This window comes from Abrus precatorius, unplaced genomic scaffold (genome assembly GCF_003935025.1).
Source record: "Abrus precatorius isolate BTA unplaced genomic scaffold, Abrus_2018 Scaffold8, whole genome shotgun sequence".
Taxonomy (NCBI): Eukaryota; Viridiplantae; Streptophyta; class Magnoliopsida; order Fabales; family Fabaceae; genus Abrus; species Abrus precatorius.
The window spans coordinates 5,715,525-5,741,519 of NW_020874428.1; the positions used below are offsets into that span (position 1 = coordinate 5,715,525).

The 25,995-nt window shown below is 27.9% G+C and overlaps 2 protein-coding genes across 2 annotated transcripts; both read left to right on the forward strand.

Moving 5' to 3' along the window:
* Positions 1–811: 811 nt before the first annotated feature.
* On the forward strand, positions 812–4,208 carry LOC113847560 (probable BOI-related E3 ubiquitin-protein ligase 3). The gene is made up of 4 exons (XM_027476746.1): positions 812–958; positions 1,131–1,231; positions 1,533–1,855; positions 3,277–4,208. Exons 1-4 carry the CDS (start codon positions 885–887, stop codon positions 3,802–3,804), a joined length of 1,026 nt encoding a protein of 341 aa, XP_027332547.1. The 5' UTR covers positions 812–884; the 3' UTR covers positions 3,805–4,208.
* A 20,346-nt stretch (positions 4,209–24,554) lies between these two features.
* On the forward strand, positions 24,555–25,736 carry LOC113847999 (heat stress transcription factor B-4-like). The gene is made up of 2 exons (XM_027477344.1): positions 24,555–24,806; positions 24,906–25,736. The coding sequence occupies exons 1-2, from the start codon at positions 24,555–24,557 to the stop codon at positions 25,734–25,736; spliced, it is 1,083 nt and encodes a 360-aa protein (XP_027333145.1).
* Positions 25,737–25,995: the final 259 nt, after the last annotated feature.

Below are 25,995 nucleotides of genomic sequence, written 5' to 3' on the forward strand. Positions count from 1 at the left end.
AATAAAATAATTCATAATATTAAATTTAGTTAAAAAATATATTATAACTTAATTTTGTTTTTTCATAATACATATTAATGCTTAATTGATATTTTTTATTTTTATTTTTTCTTTTAAAAAATAAATAAAGTATCAATTAATATTTAACAATCTTAATTTATATTATTAAATTTTTAAAAATACTTTTTTTATTACATTTGTGCATGAAACACTGTAGTATTCAAAATTTTAGAAAAGCAACTGAGTAAATTTTTAAAATCTCTTAAAATAAATGAATTTCTTAAAATTTATTTAAATATTTTTTATCAACTGAATTTTTTATTTATGAAAAATATATAGATATTCTACTTTTTTTTCTAGCAGCATTAATTTTCTTTTGTTACGTGTGAATTTTTTAATATTTTATTAATTATAATTTTGTTAAATGAACTGATTTATTTACTAAATCAATAAAAAAATTATTATCTACACGTGTGACCTTAAATCATAAATAATATTTAATTTAAATATAGGTATAGTTAGTAGTTTAAAAATTCATAGTTATTTTATTACTATCTTATTTTTAATTTTTTGAAACTATGTTTATGAAAGATTTTTTACATTGTTATATTTTAGTCTTCTCCGTTATAATTTTGTTAATAAAAGAAATTAAAATGTAACAACAAAACTAAAAATATATAAATTTTTTAAATACTTAAATATTTTAAATATAAAAAATAATTCATAAATGAGTAAAATAATAATAGTATATTTTTAACCTTATTTTAATAAACGAAAAAGCAAGGAGGGGAGGGGCAAGTGTGGAAATTGAAAGAAGCTTCTGCATTGGTCACCTCGTCATTTCCATTTCATAGGTAGTCTTCTTCTGACGGTGTGGTTCATCCATGGCTTTCCCTCAGCACCACTTACAACGGCACTACCAAACCCAACAACACCAACCACAAACCAAATCCTTCAGGTAATTACCCTCTCATAATTTATTCAAATCCCCAAACAATTTCCTTTTATTTACACCTTTCATTTTAACAAACTCTTTTTCTTTTATAAATTATCTTTGCAATTTAATCTACTCATTCCCCCCCTTTCCTATATTTCTTTCTCCTTTTTAACTTTTTACTTTTTTCATTCAGAAATCTTCAAACAATGGATGGTCAAATGTCTCAGCAGGTGGCGTTTTTCAACCCCACTGATTTACAAGATCAGTCTCAGCATCCACCCTATATTCCTCCTTGTATGTAAATTCTTCATCTTAGCTTCCACTTCTTCAAATTTTCTCTCTCTCTTTTTTTTTACTTACATCTCTTTAATGCTCTCAAAAATCTGAAACCCTTCAGGAAATTACCCCACCTAGGTTTCTTGGTGGCACCCCTTTTGGTCATCTTGAATTAAAGTTGTTTCTTTTATGTTATATGATGATTCAATCACTGGAAATTTTAAATTTTTTTAAGCCAATTATGTGTTTTTCCTTAACATTTATTTGGGGTTCTGTGGGGTTGAGATTACAAGTTAAACCCTAGATTTTTTTTTCCTAGTTCATGTTGTTGGATTTGCTCCGGGTCCTGTTCCTCCTAATGATGGCAGTGATGGGGCCGTTGATTTGCAATTGCAATGGAATTATGGGTTGGAACCAGAGAGGAAGAGAGTAAAAGAACAAGATTTTTTGGAGAACAATTCTCAGATATCTTCTGTGGATTTCTTGCAACCTCGATCTGTGTCCACTGGATTGGGCCTGTCACTTGATAATACTCGCCTGACTTCCACTGGAGACTCGGCTTTATTGTCGCTCATTGGCGATGACATTGAACGTGAGTTACAGAGGCAGGATGTAGAGATGGATAGATTTCTCAAAATGCAGGTGAGCCCTGGTTTTTATGTTTGGCTTACCGTTTTATTGGTTACATGTTATGTTATGATTTTCAGTTAATTCGGATATATTATCAGACAAGATAGACACCCCCATGAATAAGAGTGTGGTCCATAAGTGGGTCTGCCGAGTCATTGCATGATCTGAGAAGATGTTACAGAAAAGTGTTAGTGGCATTTTGGTGTATACATGTTTTGTTTTACTTCTGATAGATAATGTTTTTGATATTTGATGTATTTTATTGTTAGACCACGTGTCTGAAGATAAATAAAGTGATGATTTTATATAACTTTTTTCTTCTGAGGCTGTGTTATTTTTAGTCCATTTTGCAAGGTCTCTTATGAGAGAATTATTTGCATGAATCTAGTGTACTTAAGTAGGGTGCCTTAGGCCAATCACAAAACTAATTAAGATGCTTATCATAATTAATTGATATTAACAAGCAAAGTTAATGATGTGATTGGACTAGTGCACCCAACATAGGTGCACTAGGTTTTAGAAAGTATTTCAAATCTTGCTGATATGATGGGCGCAGGTGCAATAAATTATGTAAGTATTGTTCCTCTTGCTGATGTTGTTTGAAGTATGACAGTTATCTGAATAAATGGTTTAGGGAAATAATAGCCATCAGAAGTGGCATGTGTAGATTAGATTATGTATTGGAAATGGAACCTTGACAGAATTGTCATTTGTAATTCTCATTGCATTGCACTGAATTACCATTTACCATAACTAAGCGAAGAACCTGCCTGCACATCCATTGGAGGCATTTAGACACCTTAAGTAAAATCTGTTTTGATTATTTTTGAAGAGTCATGGGTGACTGATTTGTTACCCAAGTTTCGTTCTAATATAGAGTACTTTCTGTTTTATTACTAACTTGTTGAAGTTTGCATATTTGATGTTTGGAATAACTTTCCTTGGTCAACACATGAGCCACTCCCCCCCCCCCCCTCCCCCAAAAAATAATAATAATAATAAAAAATTAATGTCAAACTTTGAAGGAGATCTTTTTGGTTCATTCCATTCCCAGTATTTATTTATTTATTTTTAAAGTGTTAGTGCTCTAAATCCTATGATGCCAATATTTAGCTTGCTTTGTGTTGTTATTGAGTATTGAAATCACTTGCTATTTTAGTTTCTTTATAACATGAGTCAAATACAAGAACTGATGGCAAAAGCTTAGTATTTTCTGATCAAGCTTCATCATCTTCTTGTTTTTCTGCATTATGGCAGCATCAATACACTACTTTTCTTTCTAGTAAAATCTTCAAAGTTCAAAGGCCTTAATGTGCAGCATTAGAACTTATATATTATATTTGTTATAGCCTTAACTGACATCTGTATAGATGGGGGCAAAAATATCTAAATTGAGGATGCAACACTAGTTAACATTCTACTTTGTAAAATAGGGTGAACGATTGCGGGAAGCCATTTTAGAGAAGGTTCAGGCAACACAGCTTCAGAGTATCTCAATCCTTGAAGACAAAGTCCTTCAAAAGCTTCGAGAGAAAGATGCCGAACTAGAAAGCATCAACAAGAGGAATATGGAACTTGAAGACCGAATGGAGCAGTTGAGTGTGGAAGCTGGTACCTGGCAACAGCGAGCCAGATACAACGAAAATATGATATCTGCTCTCAAGTTTAATATTCAGCAAGCCTATGTCCAAAGCAGAGACAGTAAAGAAGGATGTGGTGACAGTGAGGTAGATGATACCGCATCTTGCTGCAATGACCGATCCCTTGATTTCCATCTGCTTTCGAAGGAGAATACTGATATGAAAGAGATAATGACATGTAAGGCTTGCAGAGTCAATGAAGTGACCATGGTTTTGTTACCTTGTAAGCATCTTTGCCTCTGTAAAGATTGTGAAAGTAAGCTTAGTTTCTGTCCTTTATGTCAATGCTCCAAATTTATCGGCTTGGAGGTCTACATGTAACTAGAATGAGTAAACCTCTAAATTAGTCTTCAAGATTGTATGAGTTGAACATTTTAGTTCTTGAGATTTTAAATATTCACTAATTCCTGACTTTACAAAGTGTCATTCATCCTAGTGTTTTTTCACCGTTATTTTGCTCTTAAAAGGAATAAAATGATGAAATAAGGTGAATGCTGTTTTATAAAGTCAGGAATTAACGGAGAGCTTTTACAATCTTAAGAGCTTAAAATGTTATATCCATATAATCTCAGTCAAATTTGGAAGTTTCTCAATTGGAAATTATACTTGGACACGTGAAATTTTAACGTTAAAGTTGTGTCTTCTCTTGTAGCTTGTATCTTCAAGGATCATGACACCTTGTAACTAGTTTTTAAGATGCATTTGACCATAATGAATTTCACTTCACTTATTGATAAACAGTTGTAAATTTTGAAAGCATGTCTGTTAAAATGGCTCATGCACGTGGCTGGTGACATCACGTGACTACATTTAGGACAAATAAATGTTGAAATTTATTTAGACTATTTGACAATCTATTACCAAGAATGTGCTGTAGATATCTCTGGGAACTAATTTCATTGACAACGTGAGAAGTGCTTGCAATGGAGCACAAGTATTTCATTATCAAGATATTCAAATAAATTGAAACATCGAAACCATTAGCTGTCATTTCCACTATGCTGTCATTAAACTAAATTTAAAATATAATATGGTAAATTGTAAATTAAATCTGAATTGTATGTTCATTATTTTAAAATCTCTTGAGCTTAAATGAGTTGAGTTAAATTTTCTTGATATCATACTCAGTTATTGCTGCTTTAGTCGTGGATCAGTAGTTGAGTTTCCAATTTGAAACGCTACCTTCATGGGTATGAAGCCCATTTAAGGAGATAGGCTAAGGCTTCGGCACATTGCTCAATTGTAGCTCTGAAGTCCAATTTAGCCAAGTGAAAAATCCAATCCACTCTTGTACAGACTAAAAAAATAAAGACCCAATTCGGTGCAAGTGAATTGTTAACCATAATTCTTAAAGCCCCATAAATTATCAAGAAAAAAAAAAGCCTTAAGATTTACACAATATCAACTTTTCCCATATTCCCTTTGAAGTAGATCAATGGAATACCATTTTATTTGTGTATTTATTTTTATAAAATATGCCGGTTTAATATAAATTTCCAATGTATAAATAAAAAAAAGTTAGCAGATAATAAAATATGCCAAAAGATACTTTAATATTATTGGAAAATTGCCAAGTTTCATTGTTGTTGGAGAAAGGAAGGGGCAGTCTGAGTTTTTAAATTGAAAAATTATATATTTAACTTATAGTAGAAGAATCACAGAGCAAACATCCTCCCAAAAAAATCATTAGGTAAACATAAATTTCTACCAATAGATTTGACAAAATATTAATCACACTCCATCCACTTGAGTATGCACACTCAATTTTCAGTTCTACCAGTTTGTACCTGAAAAACAAGATTTTTTTCCCTTCATGCTATATATACTTATTGAGTTTTTCTCTCTTATTTCATTATGGTCTAAAGTTTAATAGGAAGAAAGCACAAGGGAAAAGAACGTTTTTCTTTGAAGGAGGAGGAAAACATGGTTGAACTTTTTTCTAATCATGCCTTAGAAAGTGATGACAAAGGAAAGTGATGTGCTTCGCCCATGATTATTATAACTACATATCTCTATCATGCAATGATAAAAATTATTATGATTATAATTATTTGCTACAACTCTTTCACTTCCACAATCTTGCACCGCAAACTCTAGTTGATCTTAGTCCTGTCATACTCATACCTCATTGCCTTTTATTTTTCCTTTTCTTTCTCTTTAGTTCTGTGCACGCTTTCTCTCTTTCTTTGCCTTTTTCTTCTTATCTCTCGTGAAAGGAAAAGAATCATTTCGTCTAGTTCCAACATATAATTCAAATCAAATATTATTTTTACACTTCTATTCTGCATTTTTGTTTTATGATTAAATGAAAAGGAAAGTTTTTACATCCTTTCCTATATATATATACTATACCATGAAGAATATGATGAATGATATATTATTATTAAAAAATAAATTAACTATAATAAAAGATAAACCAAACATCACTTAATAATGTATTTTAGCAAGATGAATAAGTTAGCTTCTAATTTTTTTACTAGTTTAAAAGCTTATTTACCTAAACTAATTTTTTAATAAAAATTTATTTATCTATCTTGAAGTGTTTTTTAAAATGCTGTTTCATGTAATGTGGAAGTTTATATAAGCCCTTAGCTTATTAATTTTTATTTTCTTAATATCTTATTAAATTTCATCTTTTATTCTTCTTATATTGAGAAATCCTTAACACACACTCTCTCACTTTCTTTTACTCTCATTAACTATAATTTATTTATAGTATAAATTTAGTAAAATTATATTATAAAATTATTCATATTATCTCATTTTATTTAATAAAATATTTAAAAATAAGAATGACATTAAAACAGTTTACTGTCCTAATTCTTAAGATCATCAATTATTTAACATTAAATAAAATATGAAAATTAGTAATTATTTGAAAATATTTATAATTACAAAATTTCAAGTTATGACTAAACAATTAAATGTATTTTTATATTATTTTATACTTATTAGTTAGTTCAACAATTAATTTTATTAAATAATTTTTTATTCAATTAGCACCTCATCACCTTTTAATTAATATTTCAATTTTCAACAAGCATTTCTACCTTCAATCAACTTATCCATTCATTTTGTCAAACATACCTTAATTTTTTCCCTAGAGAAAAAAAAACAGGATGGATAAAACATAAGGTTTGCAAAAATAATGTTTAGTTAAAACTTAAAATGAATGAGAGTGAGACTCTTTACCTGAGTTCAATCATGCAACCTCATCCTTATTCCCTATAAAGCTGTTTTTTTATACTTTCTTTTTTCTTCTTTCTCTTTGTGGGGTCTGTGGTCAGCCTTCTCTAGCTAGGCCTGCTTCCTTCCACTTTGTATCACTATATGCTTTCTTTCTTTTTTCACTCATATCATAAGCCTCTGTGAATTTATTTTGGGACTCCAATTTATATGTTCTTTTGCAGTCAAAGTTATTCCTTCTTTAAGCTGAACAATGTAGCTACTTATGCCCACAACTTCTGCTTTTGATGGATATTGCGCTCTGATGCAAAGCTTCACTTCACGTAAATGAAACATTTGTTTTTTTGCAGGATATATATATATTATTAATTTAAGTGAGTAGCTTTAAGATGTGTACAAATTAATAGTAGTTCTAGTTAGACACATTCTCCTTAAATGTGTCAAGTCCTAGCTTATTATCATTCTAGCAACACTTTTTTAGAAGTTGCACTAAAAAATACGTACTATTAAATTGTAAAGTTTATATGTAATTGAACATATTTTCTTTGATATCCACGTAGAGCTATGATAGTTTTAACTTTTTTTTTTGGAATTATGTTTAATAATTTAGTTTATTTTTATTTTAAGGCTAAAACACTGAAACCAACGTTCACCACGATTGATCTCTCTATAGCTAGCTAGCTAGCGTCCACCATCGAAAACTGCATGTTGGCTTTCTCTGATATTCTTGTACCCACTAGCGCTTTTACATATATCTGCAATGAGGAAATATTTGGTGTGTGCCTATGCTTTTTTGAGTGGGACGTGAAAACAGCCTCACTCTTGTAATCTTGTTCTGCAAGTAAAGCCAATTCCAAACAAGCCATAATTGGGTGTTGGTTCCACTTCTAGCAACAGCTGTGCGATTCTTGTTCAATTAAGAAGGCACTAAAACAGAACTACTAACCACAAATTTATCTACAATTAACTCAGAAGCCCACCTAATTGTGCGAGTTTTTCAAACCATACAAAAGAAAATTATTTACTAATGAAAGAGAAATAGTTAGACATACGTTAAGATAATAAAGTCTTACTGTGATTACTTAGCAACAAAATGAAGAGTATGTAAATAAGAAAATTATGACTTTAAATTGCTTAAATATTTTTGATAAATATATCATTCAAACTTTAAGTACAGTTGATAATTTTTAATAATACTTAAAAATATATTTTAAAAATATATTACTAATATCTCTTTATTAGATCGTAGCTACATTTTAAAATTTTAATATAATAATAAAGTTCAAGTTAAAAGAAAAATTAGACGAAACTCAAACTTCAAGTTTATTCACTTTTGTAATACTATTCCGGATACAATATTTTTTATATTATATTGCTTTAATAATATTATTTTCAGATAAAAATTATGTAATAAAGACAAATAAAAATTATTTTATTTCTACAATTTATATGATAGATCTAATTGTGTAATTTTTAAAAAAATAAATTATATTATAAATGTAGAGTTTGTTTTTAACATGTATGATTTTAATTGATTTTAATTTAATGCTTAATTTTAAAAAATTGCAGAATGATCATAATATATTCTAACGATAAATCTATAAAAAGGAAACAAAAATGTCACATTTGAAAATAATAAAAAAATTATTTAAATTAAATATGTTGTAAGTTTAGAATTGCTAAAACAAAATCCATACAAAACTTAAGCTCTGTGTTAACCATATTATTTTAAAGTTGACATAACAACTCTTAGTAGATGCAACTCATCGATAATATACTACTTTAGAGAGATGTGACGATGAAAACATTGATTATAGAATAAAAAATAAAAGTAAATAAACAAAATAATATATTTTTATATTATATTCCCTTAATAACTTTTTTAAGATAAAAATAATGATCTAATAAAGAAAATAAAAAGTTATAAAAATAAAAGTGATGTACTAGCCTCCTCGTAATGATAAATAGCTGACAGAATTTTGAACGGTGATAGCATTTGTCATTTGAGGCAAACCGTCAATTCCATTCCATGGCATAGCTTCTGCCTCGTTGATCGAATGAGACCCGTCTCAGTTGGCAAAGACAACTTTATTTCAGACATGATTGACTCAGCCAGAAGGTTATTATTATTTAGTGGAAAACTAGGTGGCATTGCCAATGATATTTTTATTATTACTTATTTATATGCAAAATGATTCCGTTTACGAAACAGTTTTTTCCTGTCTTTTTTCTTTTTCTATACTTGTTTTAGTAATGAGAGTTTTATAATAATTTTATTTATTGGAAAAACTGGATAGTTGTTATCTATCAAACAAGGTACATAAACAATTCTCCGATCACAACATACATAATTATAATAAAACTAATGCAATTAGAATTCAAATTTATATATAATTCTTTGCCGAAAATCGATGATAAGATAATGAGAGCGATCGTTGTGATAAACATACAGATGCAGTCATGCATTATTGGATGGATGGCATCAGAAAAAAAATGCCACTTTAAGCAAATGCTTTACAAAGTTATGGACATGAGAGAGGTGGGTCTTTCAACTATATTCATGAAATGATGACGAGGGACCCAAAACCTGAAGGAAGCAGCTTCATCATCTCACGGAATCCCTTGGATTGAGGAAGAGCTCTTAAGTTTAAACTTTGGAATGTATGTGGTTGTACGGGGAACGAACCATTCGCTTTTCTTCTTATTATTCCTTTTTAATTTTGTTGGTTAGTAATCAACTTTATTATGTTTTTTTCCTCCCTTTAAACATTCATCACTTACATTATAAAAAGAAGAGAAGGAGAAGAAGAAGAAAAAGATTGTATAATGCATGTGATACAACAGACTTTATGTTCCCCGTTATTACCTCCTCCCATCTCTATAGCTATTTAGCTATATGTGTATGTTTATTCTTCCCTCTTATGCTTAATTATTTTCAAGTTAAGGGAACCACTAGCCATGTCTCATTTTTTGGGAATGAGTCATGGACGTGAAAGCATATAATTCTTTGAATTTGGATATTTGAATTCGAGATTGTTAATTAAAATAAAATAAATTCTATCGAGACATTTACGTGTTCGGTGGTGGTCATTACTTATCTTTATGTATCCTTTTGGACATTCGGTGAATGATATACTTTTTGGTTAATAATGTTATGGTCAAGCAACACGTTTATGTCTTAATTGTACTAAAAACACAATTCAGGGTCCCACTATTAGACACGCGAGGTCGGCCATGCATGCTTGCATGCGAATTAATGTGCTTGATCATCCATCAAATTAAAGCACATTTGAAGTTAAATAGTTGAGTTTCTTAGGCCTAATATCAAATCAAATGGACTACCTAACACTACTCTTTGCTTTTCTTTTAATTAAATCAGGAAAAAGTTGGATAAGCGTTTGGTGTGTGATTGGTCAGATGGTATATGGAATATATGAAGATGCTACTCGATCGTTCTATTCTCATTCTTTGATATACAAGGCATAGTATCTCTCACCTTCTCACATAAATAGAAGGATCTCGATCTCTCCTTTTTCCATGTACAAGTCGTGTTGATGACTTTAAGAAAAAGAAACAGCAAATAAAAAGAAAGGAAAGAAAAAGAGAGAGAAAAGAAGAGAAAAGGGGATTAAAGATAGAAGAGGAAAGCTCTCTCTTGTTCTCTCCTTTTAATGTTAACTCTAAAGCATGTTAAAATGATCTTTTCTATAGTGATGAGATCCAATGAAAATCTAACATTTTGATGAGAGGGATATAAATACTCTTCCCGGAAGCTGCTTTTCAACGTATTTTATACTAAACAATTCAACTCCCGCATGCAAACAATTTCTCTCATGTACATAACTGTACTCTGTGGCCTTTATTATGCCACTTTCTATCTGATCAATCATGCATTAATGTTTTGAGTTTTGGATATTCTCCTCAATCACATGGGAGAAAGATGCAATTTTATAATTAATTATGATAAGCATTTATTTAATAAAAATATATTTTTGTATGTTTAAACAAACACCTTAAAGCCCTAATAATAATTTAAGGAATAATAATCGAGTAATTGGAGTCGTTTATGCTATAAAAGTAAAACATAAAGAAACCTAAATTATTAGTGAAAAACAAATTACATACACAAGTACTTCTTAATACTGGACAAATATCTTTATTATTTTACTCTTCTACTTATATAATTAGTCTGATATATACTTGTGCCTGGGCTAGACCTTATTAACGAAGCATTAACTAAATAAGGATTTAATTCTAAACATTCATTAATCCGTATAATTATGATAAAGGTTAAATTAATGATAAGTCTTTCTTGTTTAACTAAATTTTTAACTAGATTTTTATAATTTAAAATGTTTTGAAGTTTTTAAATTTTTACACCTATTAAATAAATTCCTACATTTCACTCAAATATTATCAATTACGCACTATAAAAAGATATAATTTATTAGAAAAATTATCAAAAATTAAAATAACATTTCTTAGTATATTCTTTGTTTAACAAAAAAAAACTGTTAATAAAAGTTTTGAAAGTATATATTATAGTTTGTATTTTAATAGTATATCACCACACACAAAAAATTACTAGTTAGTGGTAGTTAAATTTTACAATTAGTAACAATTTTACTTATTATTAAATTATTTTTTGACCATTAAGCTTTGTTTGAAAGTTTGGAGGAAGAGGGAAGGGAATGATTTAAAGGGAGAAGGAAGGGGGAAAGAAGTTAAGTCTCTATCTTATTTTGATGTTTAATATTGAGAGGAGAAGGTGACTTTAATTATATAAATGATATTATTATATTTTATATTTTTATTTATATAATTTTTTAACAAAAAATTAAATATTTTTCTCTAAAAATTAATATTTTTATTTTTTATAAATTTTAAAAAAATTTCACTTAAAAAATTAATATTTAAAAAAATTAAAATCCTAATCATGAAATAGTAGGAGTGAGTGAGAGAAAGAGAAAAAAATCCTTAAAAAACTCTAAATTGAATGAACTCAAAAGACTAGCATTAAAAGGACTTTAATGGGTTTAGAAAAATTTCTAAATCCTTTTCTTTTAATTAAGTAACTTCTAAATAAGGGTTAACCTTTCTTAATTCGTTTTTTTCTCTCTCCTTTTAAACACAACTTTTAAATATAGTCTTAATAAACTAACGTTAAAATTAGTGATATTAAACTAAACTCACGCTAGAATTGATTACATTAAACTAAATTGTGGGCTGTATGAGATTAAACTAAATTGGTGGCATTAACCAAATTTTTTCAAATTTTAAGAGAATGAATTTTAAAATATAACTGTTGTTAATTTATATGACATTTGTTGATCAACAAATATCAGTGTAACTTTATTTTTGAAAGAAAAGAAAGGGAGATCTTATTTTTTAATTTCATATTAAAAAAATTATATATTATTTAGAATAATAAATATATTATTAAAACATTAAATTTTTGTTATTATATTAATTTATATCTTTTATTTTTAAAAATTATTAATTTTAAATATATTTATTTAAAATATAAAAATAAGCTCTTCCCTTCCTTCCCTTTCAAAAACCCTCCCCCAAACATACTTATAAAAGAATTATTTCTCAAACAAAAATTTTCCGTGCAGCTGACTATATAAAAGAAATAAATGAGAGAAAGTTAAACTAAATGAAAAAAAAAAAAGACACCAAAGAACCTAATAATTTGGCGTCAGCTTCTAAGCCACTCCAAATGAGTTTCTTACTGTCAGTTACGGAAGTAGTCATGGATGAATTTTATTTGCAACATATGAAAATAAAATAAATAAATAAATAAATAAATCATTTTCCTAAATGGAGGAGGGAAGAAATCATAATTACTGGATGATGTATCCACGTTAAACTTTTTTTTTTTTACTGTATTTATTAAAATCGATGTCAAAATATATTTATTTACACGTGATTATATCAAACTGATTTTGTTGGCAATCATTATAATTTATGTTAATTTTTTTTATTTTTTAGCAATTGACGTTGAATTTTTAATTTTATCAGCTATAATTAAATATTAAATATTTTGTGTTAGTAATTATTGATAACCGCCCTAATAAACTTAGATGTTCCAGTTCTTGTAATATATATTAATATTTTTTTAATAAAATTATCTATTAGTACAATATATTATATTATTATTATAAACCTTAAGTATATATAAATATTTTTTATTAAAAAATATACACTAATAAAGGCTTTTTTTATATGGAAAAAATTTAAATATCATATAAAGATTATGACTTATGGAAAATTTTAAAAATTGTTAATAATGATTTTTGAGTTAACAAACTGTTATTGGTAGTTTAATTTTTTTTTTTTTAAATTTACAATTTTTTTAATTTTTTAAAATATTAAATAACAATTTTTGGTACTTTATAATGTTTAAGTAGTTTTATATCAAAATATCTGCACTAAAAATCGTGATTACATTTTTTTAATTCCATATTTCAGTATTTTTTTAAAAAATTTCATAGTTTGGTATGTATTATTTTAAAATATCATATAAGAATTAAAAAACTACTAATAAAAGATAATTTAATATTAAGTCATTAATAAATAATATTTTTTTCATATACGTTTATGTACATGCTCTAAATGTAAATAGTGGACTTTTATGAATTGCTCTATTTTTCATTCAGTAAGAGTGAAATCTTTCTAATTTAACAAATGCCCAGTTATTATTATGTCTCTTTGGGAAAAGATTTGGCGTTAATTTAGTTTATTTATTATATAAAATGTCTATTTATTCTTGTTCAGATTATTGAAATCCGCTAAATATTTCACTAACATAGTTTGGTATTATTTTACTTGGATGAATAGTATTCTTTTTTTCTAAGTGTGAAATGTTTATCACACACACATATATATATATATATATCTTACAAGTACATTTTTTTAATGTGTCACATCCTTAATTTTATAAAAACACCGTTAATTAATGCAAAATTCGAGCTGTTTTTTAACTTAACTAGGCCTCTAAAGTACACATCTATTTCAATGAATTCTATGAGGATCATTGGATGGATCAGCATTAACTTGATAATGAAGGGAACAGAAATCTATGATCCGCTTAAAAGTGTACTTTATTCGTAATAATTTAAATTAAATTTTATATTATAAACGAGAGTATTTATAGAAAATTAGTAAAATTATTTTTTTTTACAATTAGTTTTAAGATTAAAATTGATTAAGAATGAAGTATGAATTACATCTTCTTTTATCGTAACTAATTTAATTTTAAATTTGTTAATTTTATCTTATATTTTGAAGATAAATTTGTTATTTATTTTTTTATTATTTTTACAAATTTTTTGTGAATAATTATATTTATAAAAATTATTAATTACCTTATATTTTATAATTATAAAGTTAAAAAATTATTAAATAATTTTTTATTAGAAAGAATTTATTATATTACATAAATATATATACAATTATTTAAAAAATTTATAAAATATTTTTATTTAATTATTAATATATATATATATATATATATATATATATATTTAAAATAAAATACAGTGCATTTCACATACCACTAGCTAGTTTAGTAAAATGTAATACATTATAATTAGCAAAAGGTGTAATTAATAATGCTAATGGAAAGTAATAAAACTATATATCGCTAAAAAAACTCACCGTTAAAATATGAATCTCAGTTAATGAGAGTATAATTAACAAAAAAATGTGATAGAATACATGTTTGGGGTTGGGGAAGGACAATAAGAACCTAGGCTGAGGCACATGTGTGTGTATAAAAGTCGCACTAAAAGGAAAATGGTTATCTTGTCCAATATGTTATTATCAGAGTGCTATATGCTCGTGAGATTCATATTTGATAGCCCCTCGTGACCCTGCAATTAAGTAATATTGTCTGGAAACAGAACCTTTAAAGGAACTTTGAATAGAACTTGTTTGACTCAGACCCATCCAATCTCTCATCTCGTGTATGTATGTATACCCATAACCTCGCATCAACGACAAAGCTTGGCCGTGTCTTTCTCTGTCTTATACTTTATTTTTCTATTCTAAGCATGCATGTATTCTATGTAGGTTAAATTATTTTATTCATGTAAAAAGTGTATGTTTTTATAAAAAGCAAAGAAAGGCCAGTGAAACAGACAAAAAAGAGAGCGAAAAGAGATAGAAGAAAGAACCTTGCTAGCTTTGTCGTAGAACATGGATTAAAGAAAAGAAAAACAATAATATTCAAAAGTTGTGTATGTGACCGTGTTTTTTTTATAAATCTTTATATCTAGTTTTCTACCGCTTAATTTCGTTCATGAAGATTTAATGATTACATTTCTAAAGATTGAAAAAGATACTCATTTTCTGTTATCCGATGTGCAAATAAACAACTAATGTATCTATTTATATTTTATACCAATAAAGTGACGTAACATGTTTTGTGGGGTGAATTACAACAGCTAGCTGTGAATTAATTAAAACTTGGAAAAAGTGATGGATGTTATGTTATTTTTTAAGTCGTCGTTTAACAGTATACGGTCTGTGTTTTGATGTTGTCTCTCCTTGAAATTCTCAACGAGTTTTGTTCAATAATAACAAATATGATTTTATTTCAAAGGTACCGGCGGTGGTCATGTGATAGGAGGTGGGGTTAGTTTACTTTCACAGCGTTTTAGAAATTAGAATAGAATCTTCTTGGGCCTTCAACGTGTGGAGAGAGAAAGAAGAAAGAAGAGGTGTGTTTTATTTGTGGGGTAATTTTTGGGAGTGAGTAGTGAAATCTATTGTGCTGGGCTCGGTTGGATCTGACTAAGTTGCTGACAATTTGTGGGGAGAAATTCAGCCTTTGTTCTATAGATTTTCATGATGTGTGGGGTTGGGTGGTCTTTCTAACACATTTTTTCGAACAAACATGTATGTAATACATTATGAGTTTAATGTTCTTTTACTATTGATTGTAATGTGCCAAATATCAGTATTGGATATTTACAAGGGTGCTCACGGAACTAGTTGAGATAGATTTTTCCAAATTTTGTCCCGATTCACAGTCTTTAGTCTTGAATCCCTCTTCAATTTTGAAATAACCTGACAATATTCAGGTCTATGTAAGATGGGATCAATTAGATTAAAGTATACTGAGACTTTTAATAAATAATATAAAGATAAAAATCAATATATTAAACCAATTATTTAGAATGTAAGTGAATAGTTTAATTAATTCTAAAGTAAATATGACACAAATGTTAAAGTTGTCAAAATTGGCTAAGGCTAACTTTGATCCGAATATATTCATAAAAATTAAGAATAAAATTATAAAAAATTTAAATATTTTAGTCTTTAAAATTTTAAAAATATTAGGTTAATATTTAATTTTTGTCTTCATGTATTATTTTAATTCTTTGGACTATACATTGTCAACATATAATATATCTTGTGGTATATATATATATATATATATATATATATTTTGAGAATATTAAATGTTAAATATTTTAGCTTATAATTCTTAAATCTTTTCACATATCCATCTTTCATCTTCATTTTTTTTTCTTAATATTACATTTAAGCTACTATTGTTGCTTGCCATTTCCATTTGTGTTTTTTGTTGGCAATTTCAGCGTTGCTAAAATAATTTGTATTACTTCTTTTATAATAGCGCTTTCTACACCATTATTAAGTCGTTAAAGTCATAAGAACTCCTATCTTAGGTTAAATTTTTTTGACAATTCAACTTCTTCAACGAGACTTGGATATTGACTTTGTTATCCTTTCACTCACTCATTGGGTTTTACACCCACATACTTAGTATTAAGTCCAAAGTTATGAAACAAACTTTCAAGAAAAGCAACCTCAACAAATTCAAAGCAATAATCATGATTTTAAAAAAAATTATCTCCTCCTAATTTAGTTGCTCTAACACTTAAATAGACGTGATTTTATCTTTTGAAGAGCTTCAACAATGATTAAGTTCTAACTTTTGAATTTTTATTGGCAAAAGCTCAAACTTTGACAAAGCCTAATGAAAAAGATGAAAGAACATGAGTTTATTTTTAATATTTACTCATACTTTAACATAACTCTTTTTTTTTTGGTTCACTGTTTAAGTTTGAAGTCATTGACGAAGAACACAAATGATAAGAAATAGTAATTTTTTTTATAATAGTAATATTAAGTAAAAAAAAATTAGTAAATGAAACGTTTTAAAAATTACATAATAACATATTTTACAAATGACAATCTTTGATATTAAAATAAAATAAAAATACATATCACATCATATACAATATTATTTTTGTCACATAATCAATTATATGTGCCACTTAATATAACATATTAAGTGTTAACATTATTTTACAATGTATTAATACTGTGCACCTCAAAGAACCGCAAAATCATAGATAAAAACAAAAGTAAGAAAATAATCTGAACGTTTGACATTTACTCTCCTAGAGATTGAAGTAAGAATTTAGTAAGAAATTGAAGACATAATTTATTAAATTTAAAGTTTAAACAAATTTAATTTTGATTAAGCAACCCATTTTACCCTAAATCATAAGTGGGTTCAAAGTGTTAATACCTAGATGAGCTTGAGCTGTTCACAATAAAATGAAATGATATTATTTTATGTTAAGATTACAAAAAAAAACTTAACTATATAAAAAAAATCAAATAATTCATCATATAATTTTGTAGGTAATTAAAAAAGTATTTTTAAGATTAAAAATTTTATAAGTGTTAATATATATATATATATATATATATATATATTATTAATTAGAATTATGAGTGTGTGTACATATATAATTGTTAATAAATTTTAGTTAATAATAAAAGATATATTTAAAATATATATTAAAAAATTGTTTCAAACTTTTAATTTTTAAAATTTAATAGTTTATTTTATATAAAAAATTATTAACACATCAATATTTGAAAAATATTTATTATATTATTATAACTTTAATATAATGAATATATTATTTTTATGATTTTTATTTTTAAATTCGTATATTTAATCTTATAAAGTGAGATTACCAGAACATGTATAATCAAGTAACTGAAATATTTATCGAAAGTTCAATTCATCCAAACTTGATATTGGATTAGAATTTTACTGGTAAGATTTTATGTATTCTATTTTTAAAATACAAATTTGGGTTGAGTGATAAAATTAAATCATAAATATCTTTACCAGATAATATTAATTAAAGATGTTAAAAATAGAAGAAAAGAAATAACTTAAGTCAACAATAGTGATATTAAATTTATTTTCGTTATAATCAAATTTGATCGGAAGTTACAATAGAGACAATATAAAAGATATTTTCTAATAATATTTAATTTATTACAATCAAAATAATACTAATATTATCTTTACTATTGTCATTGAAACTATTGAGATGGATAACATTATAATATATTTATTCACTCTTTTTTTTTATTCAATCCGCTAATTTTACTAATATAGTTTTTCAAATGAAATAAAATCATATAATTTATTTCTTTTTATATATTGATGGTGAAACTAAGAATATTTTAATATATCTATTCACATTAATATAAAAAATATATATCTATCCACATTCAATATCTTTTCTTTTCTTTTTCCTATTTTCAAGCTTATCCTTATTTATATTTGAACAAAAATTAAAACCATTTAAACCAACTTCCTTTAATATGACATGATAAAAATAGGGAAAAAAATGAAACGAACATATACTTTTTTTTATTCAAAATACATATTATTTTTATTTAGACAAAATTAAAAGTTCCCATGATTTATAATGGTATAATTTAAATCCAAAAATTAAGAGCAAATACAGTTCGTGGACATGTTAATAAAAATATGTTTATTTATTTATTAAGTAATAAATTTAATTTTGAGAATAAAATAAAATTGTAACATATTAATATTTTGTTTGATTGAATAAATTATTTAAAACCAAAAAAAAAAAAGAAGTGTAAAGATATTTTGTTTTCTTTTTCTCCCGTTCAAAATTTGATTAATACAACTCTTACCTAGTTCTTTTTATAAAATGCCCTCAAAGATCTTCAGTGATCTTTAATATAAAACTCTTTACAAAATTTTAGAAGTATTTTATTATCTTTTCATATATTTTATCTTTACAAATTAAATAGTAATTCTTAACTTTTTAATAATTAATATGATAATATAATTTAAATAAAAATAAAAATAGATTTGAAATATTATAACTATTTATAAAAATCAATATATCAATCTTTTGAACAGTTTCTTTTAATTTATATAATTCAATTAAAAAGTCTTATAAATAAGACCATACCAACTATATATAATCTTTCGTTGGAATTACCATAATCATTATCAGAATACACAACGAACAGTTCAATAACTCTTGTGTTTGGAAGGAGGGCATGGGTAAAATTTCGCCAAAGTAAAACCTTTTTCCTCCTAAGAGCTTCGTCCTCTTTTTCTATTACCCTTAAAAAAAAGTTTATAGATGTTGTTTGGATCAATGTATACATGCAAAAAAAACATAATTATAATAAATAATAGGCTTAAACAAATTATTAGTCTTAAAAAATATGTAATTTTAATATATAAGAAGGAAATAAAATCACGTAATTTTTTAAATTTAGTGATCAGAATTAAAACAAAAAATATGATATTTTTAGAGAGTAATAATTTATTTAACCTTAAGTAATATAATATGACAAAAATAATACTAAATCCCTTTCTTGAACTTGGATATTTAACATAATAGAATGTTGTTCTTAGTTGTTTGACTCTGTTTAATATTAAAAAATAATAATACTAAATAAATATTAATAATGTGATAGTGCTTATAAATCTGAATTAAAAAAAAAGAAGAAAAGCTGTGTGTTCTGCTCGGTGCCACATAGATGGACCCACCCAATCTTAGGTTTATGTCATTCATTCACAGTAACATAATTAGGTCTAATTCTGGTCTGGTAAAGCCAATCAATCGGCCATAATTGTGTAAAAGTTGGAATGTGGATAGACATATTATTATTGACTGAGAACATGACAACGTGGAAAGGTTTTTAATTTGTTCGTGAAGTACTTCAATTTATCCACCAGGTTCCAAAGATCTGATTCATTTATCGTATAGTTAATAATTATTAATTAGTATGATAAAAATCTAGATAAAAAATCATCTTAGCATTATTTTAAACTTTTGAAAAAGTAATTTGATTCATAAATTGAAAACTTTATTTACAAAGTGAGTAAAATATTCATGTATTTATTCGTATGTCATGTAGTAGGTTAACATAATATTCAAGTGCAAAAGATTATATAAATAAAAGATATCAATCTCAATCCTAAAGATTAAGAATAAATAATTGAAATAATAAATTTATAATAAAATATTTATTTATAATCACAAACATATAAAAGTGCAATAAATATTATATTTTTAGTAAAAATATTAAAACTTAGCTTTAGAATTAAAATTACAAAACCACATAAATTAATGTGTTTTTATATACTTACGTTTTGTTTAAAATTAAGAAAAACATTGTACCCACTTATTTAAAAAAGTAAGCTGAATTAAAAATGCTTAACCTCTATAAAGAAATGAACGTGAAATAGAGCATGAGATAACAGGGTCGATGAATTTTGAAAAATGATATTGAAGAACCAGAATTACCCTAAAGATGCATGTAACTTGAACAAGCGAAGAAGGTGAGCGCAGTAATTATGCGTATACGTTCTCTCAACGGAAAAGAACAAAGTAAGAATCACGAGAGTGGCAATACTTACAGACCCATCAAAATAGAGAAAGGACTACTGTCTCCATGTCAGCCGCTGAAACGAGGCAGCATAGTACACCAAAAGCGTCAGGGTTTGTGTGAGAACTCAGAACTCAGAACTCAGAACTGGGAAGGAATTAAGAAAGACTAATGCTATTCAATCTCGCAATAAATTTTACAATATAAAAATGTTATATTAAAAATTATTTTAATTAATTGATAATGTAAATATTTTATACTAACAATGCATTAAAATTAAAGTAAAAATATATATAAAATAAGAGATAGAAAACAATATTACGAAAAAGTAATATATGAAATGAAAACAGTGTGGGGAAGCAGCTGCAAAGAGAAAGAGAAAACAAGGGCATGATTGTTTAGAACATAGGAGAAGCAGATAGTTATGACATTGGTTCCTTCCCTACTTCTCTTCTCTTTACATCTGAAACTACACTACTGCGTGGTAGACTAGGGACCCGAAGAACTAGAGTAGAAGCCACCCACATATTCTCAACTGGATATCGGGACTTGAAACTCCTCTTATCATTACTACTGCCTATTGCTGCTGCCACATTTTCATGTTATCACATTTCAAGTTCGTTTTCTTTTCATACATCTATTACAATTTACAAATTTAATTTCACTTTATTGTGTTGCAAATAGAGTACGACCAGAGCAACTTATAGCATAAATATATAAACTATACATTAATTCCTTTTACCAACTCAGTGTTATTGGTTTGTAATTTTATTTGTCTATGTTGTTTTAAAGTTTTTAAAAAATATTTATCATATTTTTAAATAAAAATAACATTTCTCTGCTAATATATAATTAGATTATTAGCTTATTTTAATTCATTTAGGAATTCAAAATTATTTTATTAGGATTAATTCTACCATTTTCTCAATTATAAGAGCACCTTAAAATTCTCAAGCTGCTAGAGTTTATGAAAAAGTTTTCTTGTTAGTTTTTACTCAAACCCCAATTGAAGATATGATAGAAATACAGAAAATTATATGTAATTATTTAATAGGAAACAATTTGTACATTAATTTAGGTGAACATTTTTAGGTACCTTTTTTATATGTGAAATATTTTTTCAAGATACACGTATATATATAAATAAAAATGTAGAAAATATAACAGCAATTATATAGTTTCATACAATGTTAATTTAATTATTTAAATGACAAAACTGTTAATTAAAATGCGATACCGTTTTTGGCAGAAAAATGGTGGTATTGTTGCTATTTAAAATCATGACTTAGTAGTCTATTGTTCTAAAGCATTTTTCAACATTTATAATTTAAGTTTCTTATAAAATATTTTGAAAATTTTATTTTATGAGCGTGGTCGTACATTACAATAGATAATAATCTCTCATAACGCATTCAAATGTAGTTGCATTAAAAATTTTACCAAAAAAAAAGTTATCGTTCATAACAATTTTATTTAATTCAACTCAGATTAATTTGATGCTTAACGAAATATGTAGGCATTTAATTCAATCCAAGTCCAACCATGTCATGTAAGTGTTATTTACCGTGTGTTATGTGAATTGCATTTGCATTGTGTAAAACAATGCAGATACTAGTGATTTAATATTAAACTTGTCAGTAGTATGTACAATAAACATATATTTTATAGATAATAGTAATTTAATACTAAATTAGTCAGTTCAGACATATTTTTAATTAATTTTAATTCTATCTGTGACCAATTATAAAAGAAAATAGATTTATTAAACACCTTACTTCTGAGATAAAATTTATTTATAATATAGAAGTTGATTAACTTATGCTAATATAAGTTTTATCATAAAAATTAAATATTAGTATATAAATTATGAGTTTATATAAACACTATCATGAATAATATTAGTAAATATTTTTTTATAAATATATCAAATAATAATATGATGCATTAAACTTTTAAAACAATGTATATTAATAGTTTAATTTCTGTCAGACAAAAATTATATTAATAAATTAAAATTATCTTAAAGACAATATTTTTTTTCAAGTATATACTAAGGATTTAAGGTCAACACATGTACTTTAATATGATAACTTATGGCATGTTACGTATCCTTAGAAGAGTATAGCGTACCATGTAATGAACTAGCCTCTGCTTAGGTTTGGCTTTACCTAGAAATTGTGATACACGAACAGCTGATGCATGCTTTGGGCTAAGGGAAAAGGGAAGAAAAGTAAAGAAAAAATATGTTATTGTGGGGGAGGCCATACACAAAGGGAGGTGGAAAAGCTGTAAAAATTTTCCCAGTTATTTATGGGAACTTTTGGGGGTCAATAATTCAATCACCTGGACACGTCAGCAAATGAATGTCTAGTTATGGAAGAGCCAAAGCTGGAATCTCAACGTAAAAGTAAGGGAAAGCAAAACAGAAGAAGCTAGAGCTAGGCATTGTAAGCTAGTGCTTACGAGTAAAAGGCACTAACAATAGAGATAAAAGGGTATACCATACGACTCTTACCACACTGCACATGATGTTGAAATTTGAATAATGTGTTAATGAGTTTATCAAGAAGAAGGGAAGAAAAGGTGGCGGGAAAGAGAGTGATGGAAAGATATAGAAGCAAATATACTATTCTATGCTACTAGAAGAAGAGAAGCCATAGAAGGTTAGACATGTCGTCACCTAACCAAAACAGTCTTTAATTCCTATCACGTAGTTCGATGTATCCTTTGCTATACTAGAGGTGCAATAGAATAATGAATAGGGATTCGAAATTAGACACTGCTTGGTTGGTGACAATAAACAACAAAAGGAAACCTACAAAACGGAAAGAGGACACTCGTTTGACGTGAAATCAAACCCACCTTCTTTTTCCCATATCCCACTTATATTCTTTCTTAAGATTCCATTAGTTTTATTGCATTAATAAAAGAAAGAAAACGTAAACTTCAGTCTTAACGTTCTAAAAACAATAAATTAACAAAAACTCCTAAATTTTTTCGTATCCATACTCAATAAACCCGACTCTTGCACTGAATTACCCCTCTTACCGAGGTATGTAGTCCACTACTTTGGAATTGGAGATAGCAATCCTTGATAACTTAATTATTTACTACCCACCTACTGGTTCTTAGCTTATTACCCAAAGATCGATAGATTGCCCTTATTGCGTCAAAATGATTATCACTGGCTTATTAATTTACCCACTTATCGCGTCAAATTATCATCACTGTTATATTTAAAAATAAACACTAACTACTGTACTCTTGAAAATATGTTAAAAATATTATGAATATACTTTTATCCTAATTTTTGTATAATATGTGGAATGATTTTTAATAACTCACGAAAAAAGGAATGATTTTAACAAAAGGTGTGTATTTATTATTTTGAAACGAAAATGCTTGGGGAAATTGATTACGGAAAAAGACAGTAGGCTAGCTAGGGCAGGAATTGTTTGACTGATTGCTTGTAATAGAATAAAAGTGAGAAAAGAAAAAGGGTTGCGTTGAGGAAGGGTGTAATTGTCAATTTGCAAAAGATGGAAACGTTTTCTTCCTCTTGTGCGCGATTTTAATTGGGTGTGCGCGGGATCAATGTCAGATATCAGAACCCTCTCTCTGAATCACAAACACAAACGCACACGTTGACACGTACACGTAGAAAGAGAGAGTCACGGGTTTATCTTGAAAGGCCCTTGTTTCACAGTCCTAGACAGACAGACACTTATTCTCTCACTACCTAATCGAGGAAGACGGTAAACAAATTCATTTCTTTTTTAATTTTATTTTTCATTATACATTCTCTTTTTTACGTAATTATATGAATTAAGTAAGGTCAAAGCAACACGGGATATGAAATTAAAGAAAGCTAAATTTTAAGAAGTATAAATATAATTTATTAGAAAATAATTATACAAATAAATAATATAATTGACAAGTAAATAAGAAAAAGAGGAACAAAAAGACAGAGGCAAACCACATTACACAGTAAGAGTAGCAGTGCTAGTCCTTCCTTTCCATTAATTTGTGTTTTTCTCGCATCCTTTATCTACCACCATCCCTATTCTCACTCACATTCTTTCCACACACACATTCACACTGTCTCTTTCTCTCTGATCTTCCTTCTGTCTCTTCTCTTCTCTTCTCTTAGCTTCCCAACAATGGCCCTTCTCCTAGACAACAACTGCGAAAGCATTTTACTCTCTTTGGACACTCACAAATCAGTTCCTGCACCCTTCCTCACCAAAACATACCAACTTGTAGACGATCCCAACACCGACCACATAGTCTCTTGGGGCCAAGACGACACCACCTTTGTCGTTTGGCGCCCCCCAGAGTTCGCCAGAGACCTTCTTCCAAACTACTTCAAACACAACAACTTTTCGAGCTTCGTTCGCCAACTCAACACTTATGTAACTACACATTCACACCCACATATACATAACCTTCAAGATGTTATCTTTTGCTTTTTCTCTAACTAACTTGCTTTTTCTTTTTGATTTTTCCGATAGGGTTTCAGAAAGATCGTGCCTGACAGGTGGGAGTTTGCGAATGAGTTCTTCAAAAAAGGAGAGAAGCACTTGCTGTGTAAGATCCACAGAAGAAAAACTCCTCAGCATCAACAAGTGCCTGCAGCCATGAATCTTCACCATCAACATCATTCTTCTCATCAATTTGGACTTAGCGTTCCTCCTACTTTCTTTCCCTTACACAACAGACTCAGCGTTTCGCCTCCCACTGACTCGGACGAGTTGGCCAATTGGTGTGACTCACCGCCACTCACTTCCCCGAGACCAAGTGGAACCGCTTCAATCAACAACAACTTCAACACTGTCACTGCTCTTTCTGAGGACAACGAAAGACTCAGGCGAAGCAACAACATGCTCATGTCAGAGCTTGCACACATGAAGAAGCTTTACAACGACATAATCTACTTCGTTCAGAACCATGTCAAACCCGTGTCTCCAAGCAACACTTTCCCTTCTTTTCTTCTCTGCAATAATAATAATAATAATAATAACACACCACAAGCACAAGCCTCTCAAATAAGTAATGTTTCAACGGTGCAAAGGCCAACGAATCAGCTTGTGGGGTGTTATTCCACTAATACAAAACAAGCTCATGCTGTGAACTCTCCCACTAACAGTTCCATAACAATTGTTGAAGAGGCTAGTAGTGAAAACTGCAGGACCAAGCTTTTTGGGGTGTCTCTTCAATCCAAGAAAAGGATGCACTCCGAGTTTGAATCTAGTAATTTCCTGAGTTCCGAAACAAACAAGGCTCGTTTGGTGTTAGAAAATTATGATTTGGGCTTGAATCTCATGCCCCCGTCTACTTGTTAGTCCTCGAAAATTTTATAATTTAGAAGCTGCTGGCTATATTTTCTTTTGGTTGCTTCATATATATAAATATTTTTAATTTTTTTCCCTTTAATTGAGGTTATGAAGAAGGCAAATTAGATTGATGGAAACTAACGTGTGTGCGTGCGGGTGTGTGACTGTTTTGTTGGTGATTCTGTGTACATATAACTTAGTGCCTATAGATTTTATGTTTTGTTCCCCACCCACCATCATCATCTATCTATACATGGATGCAGGTGGG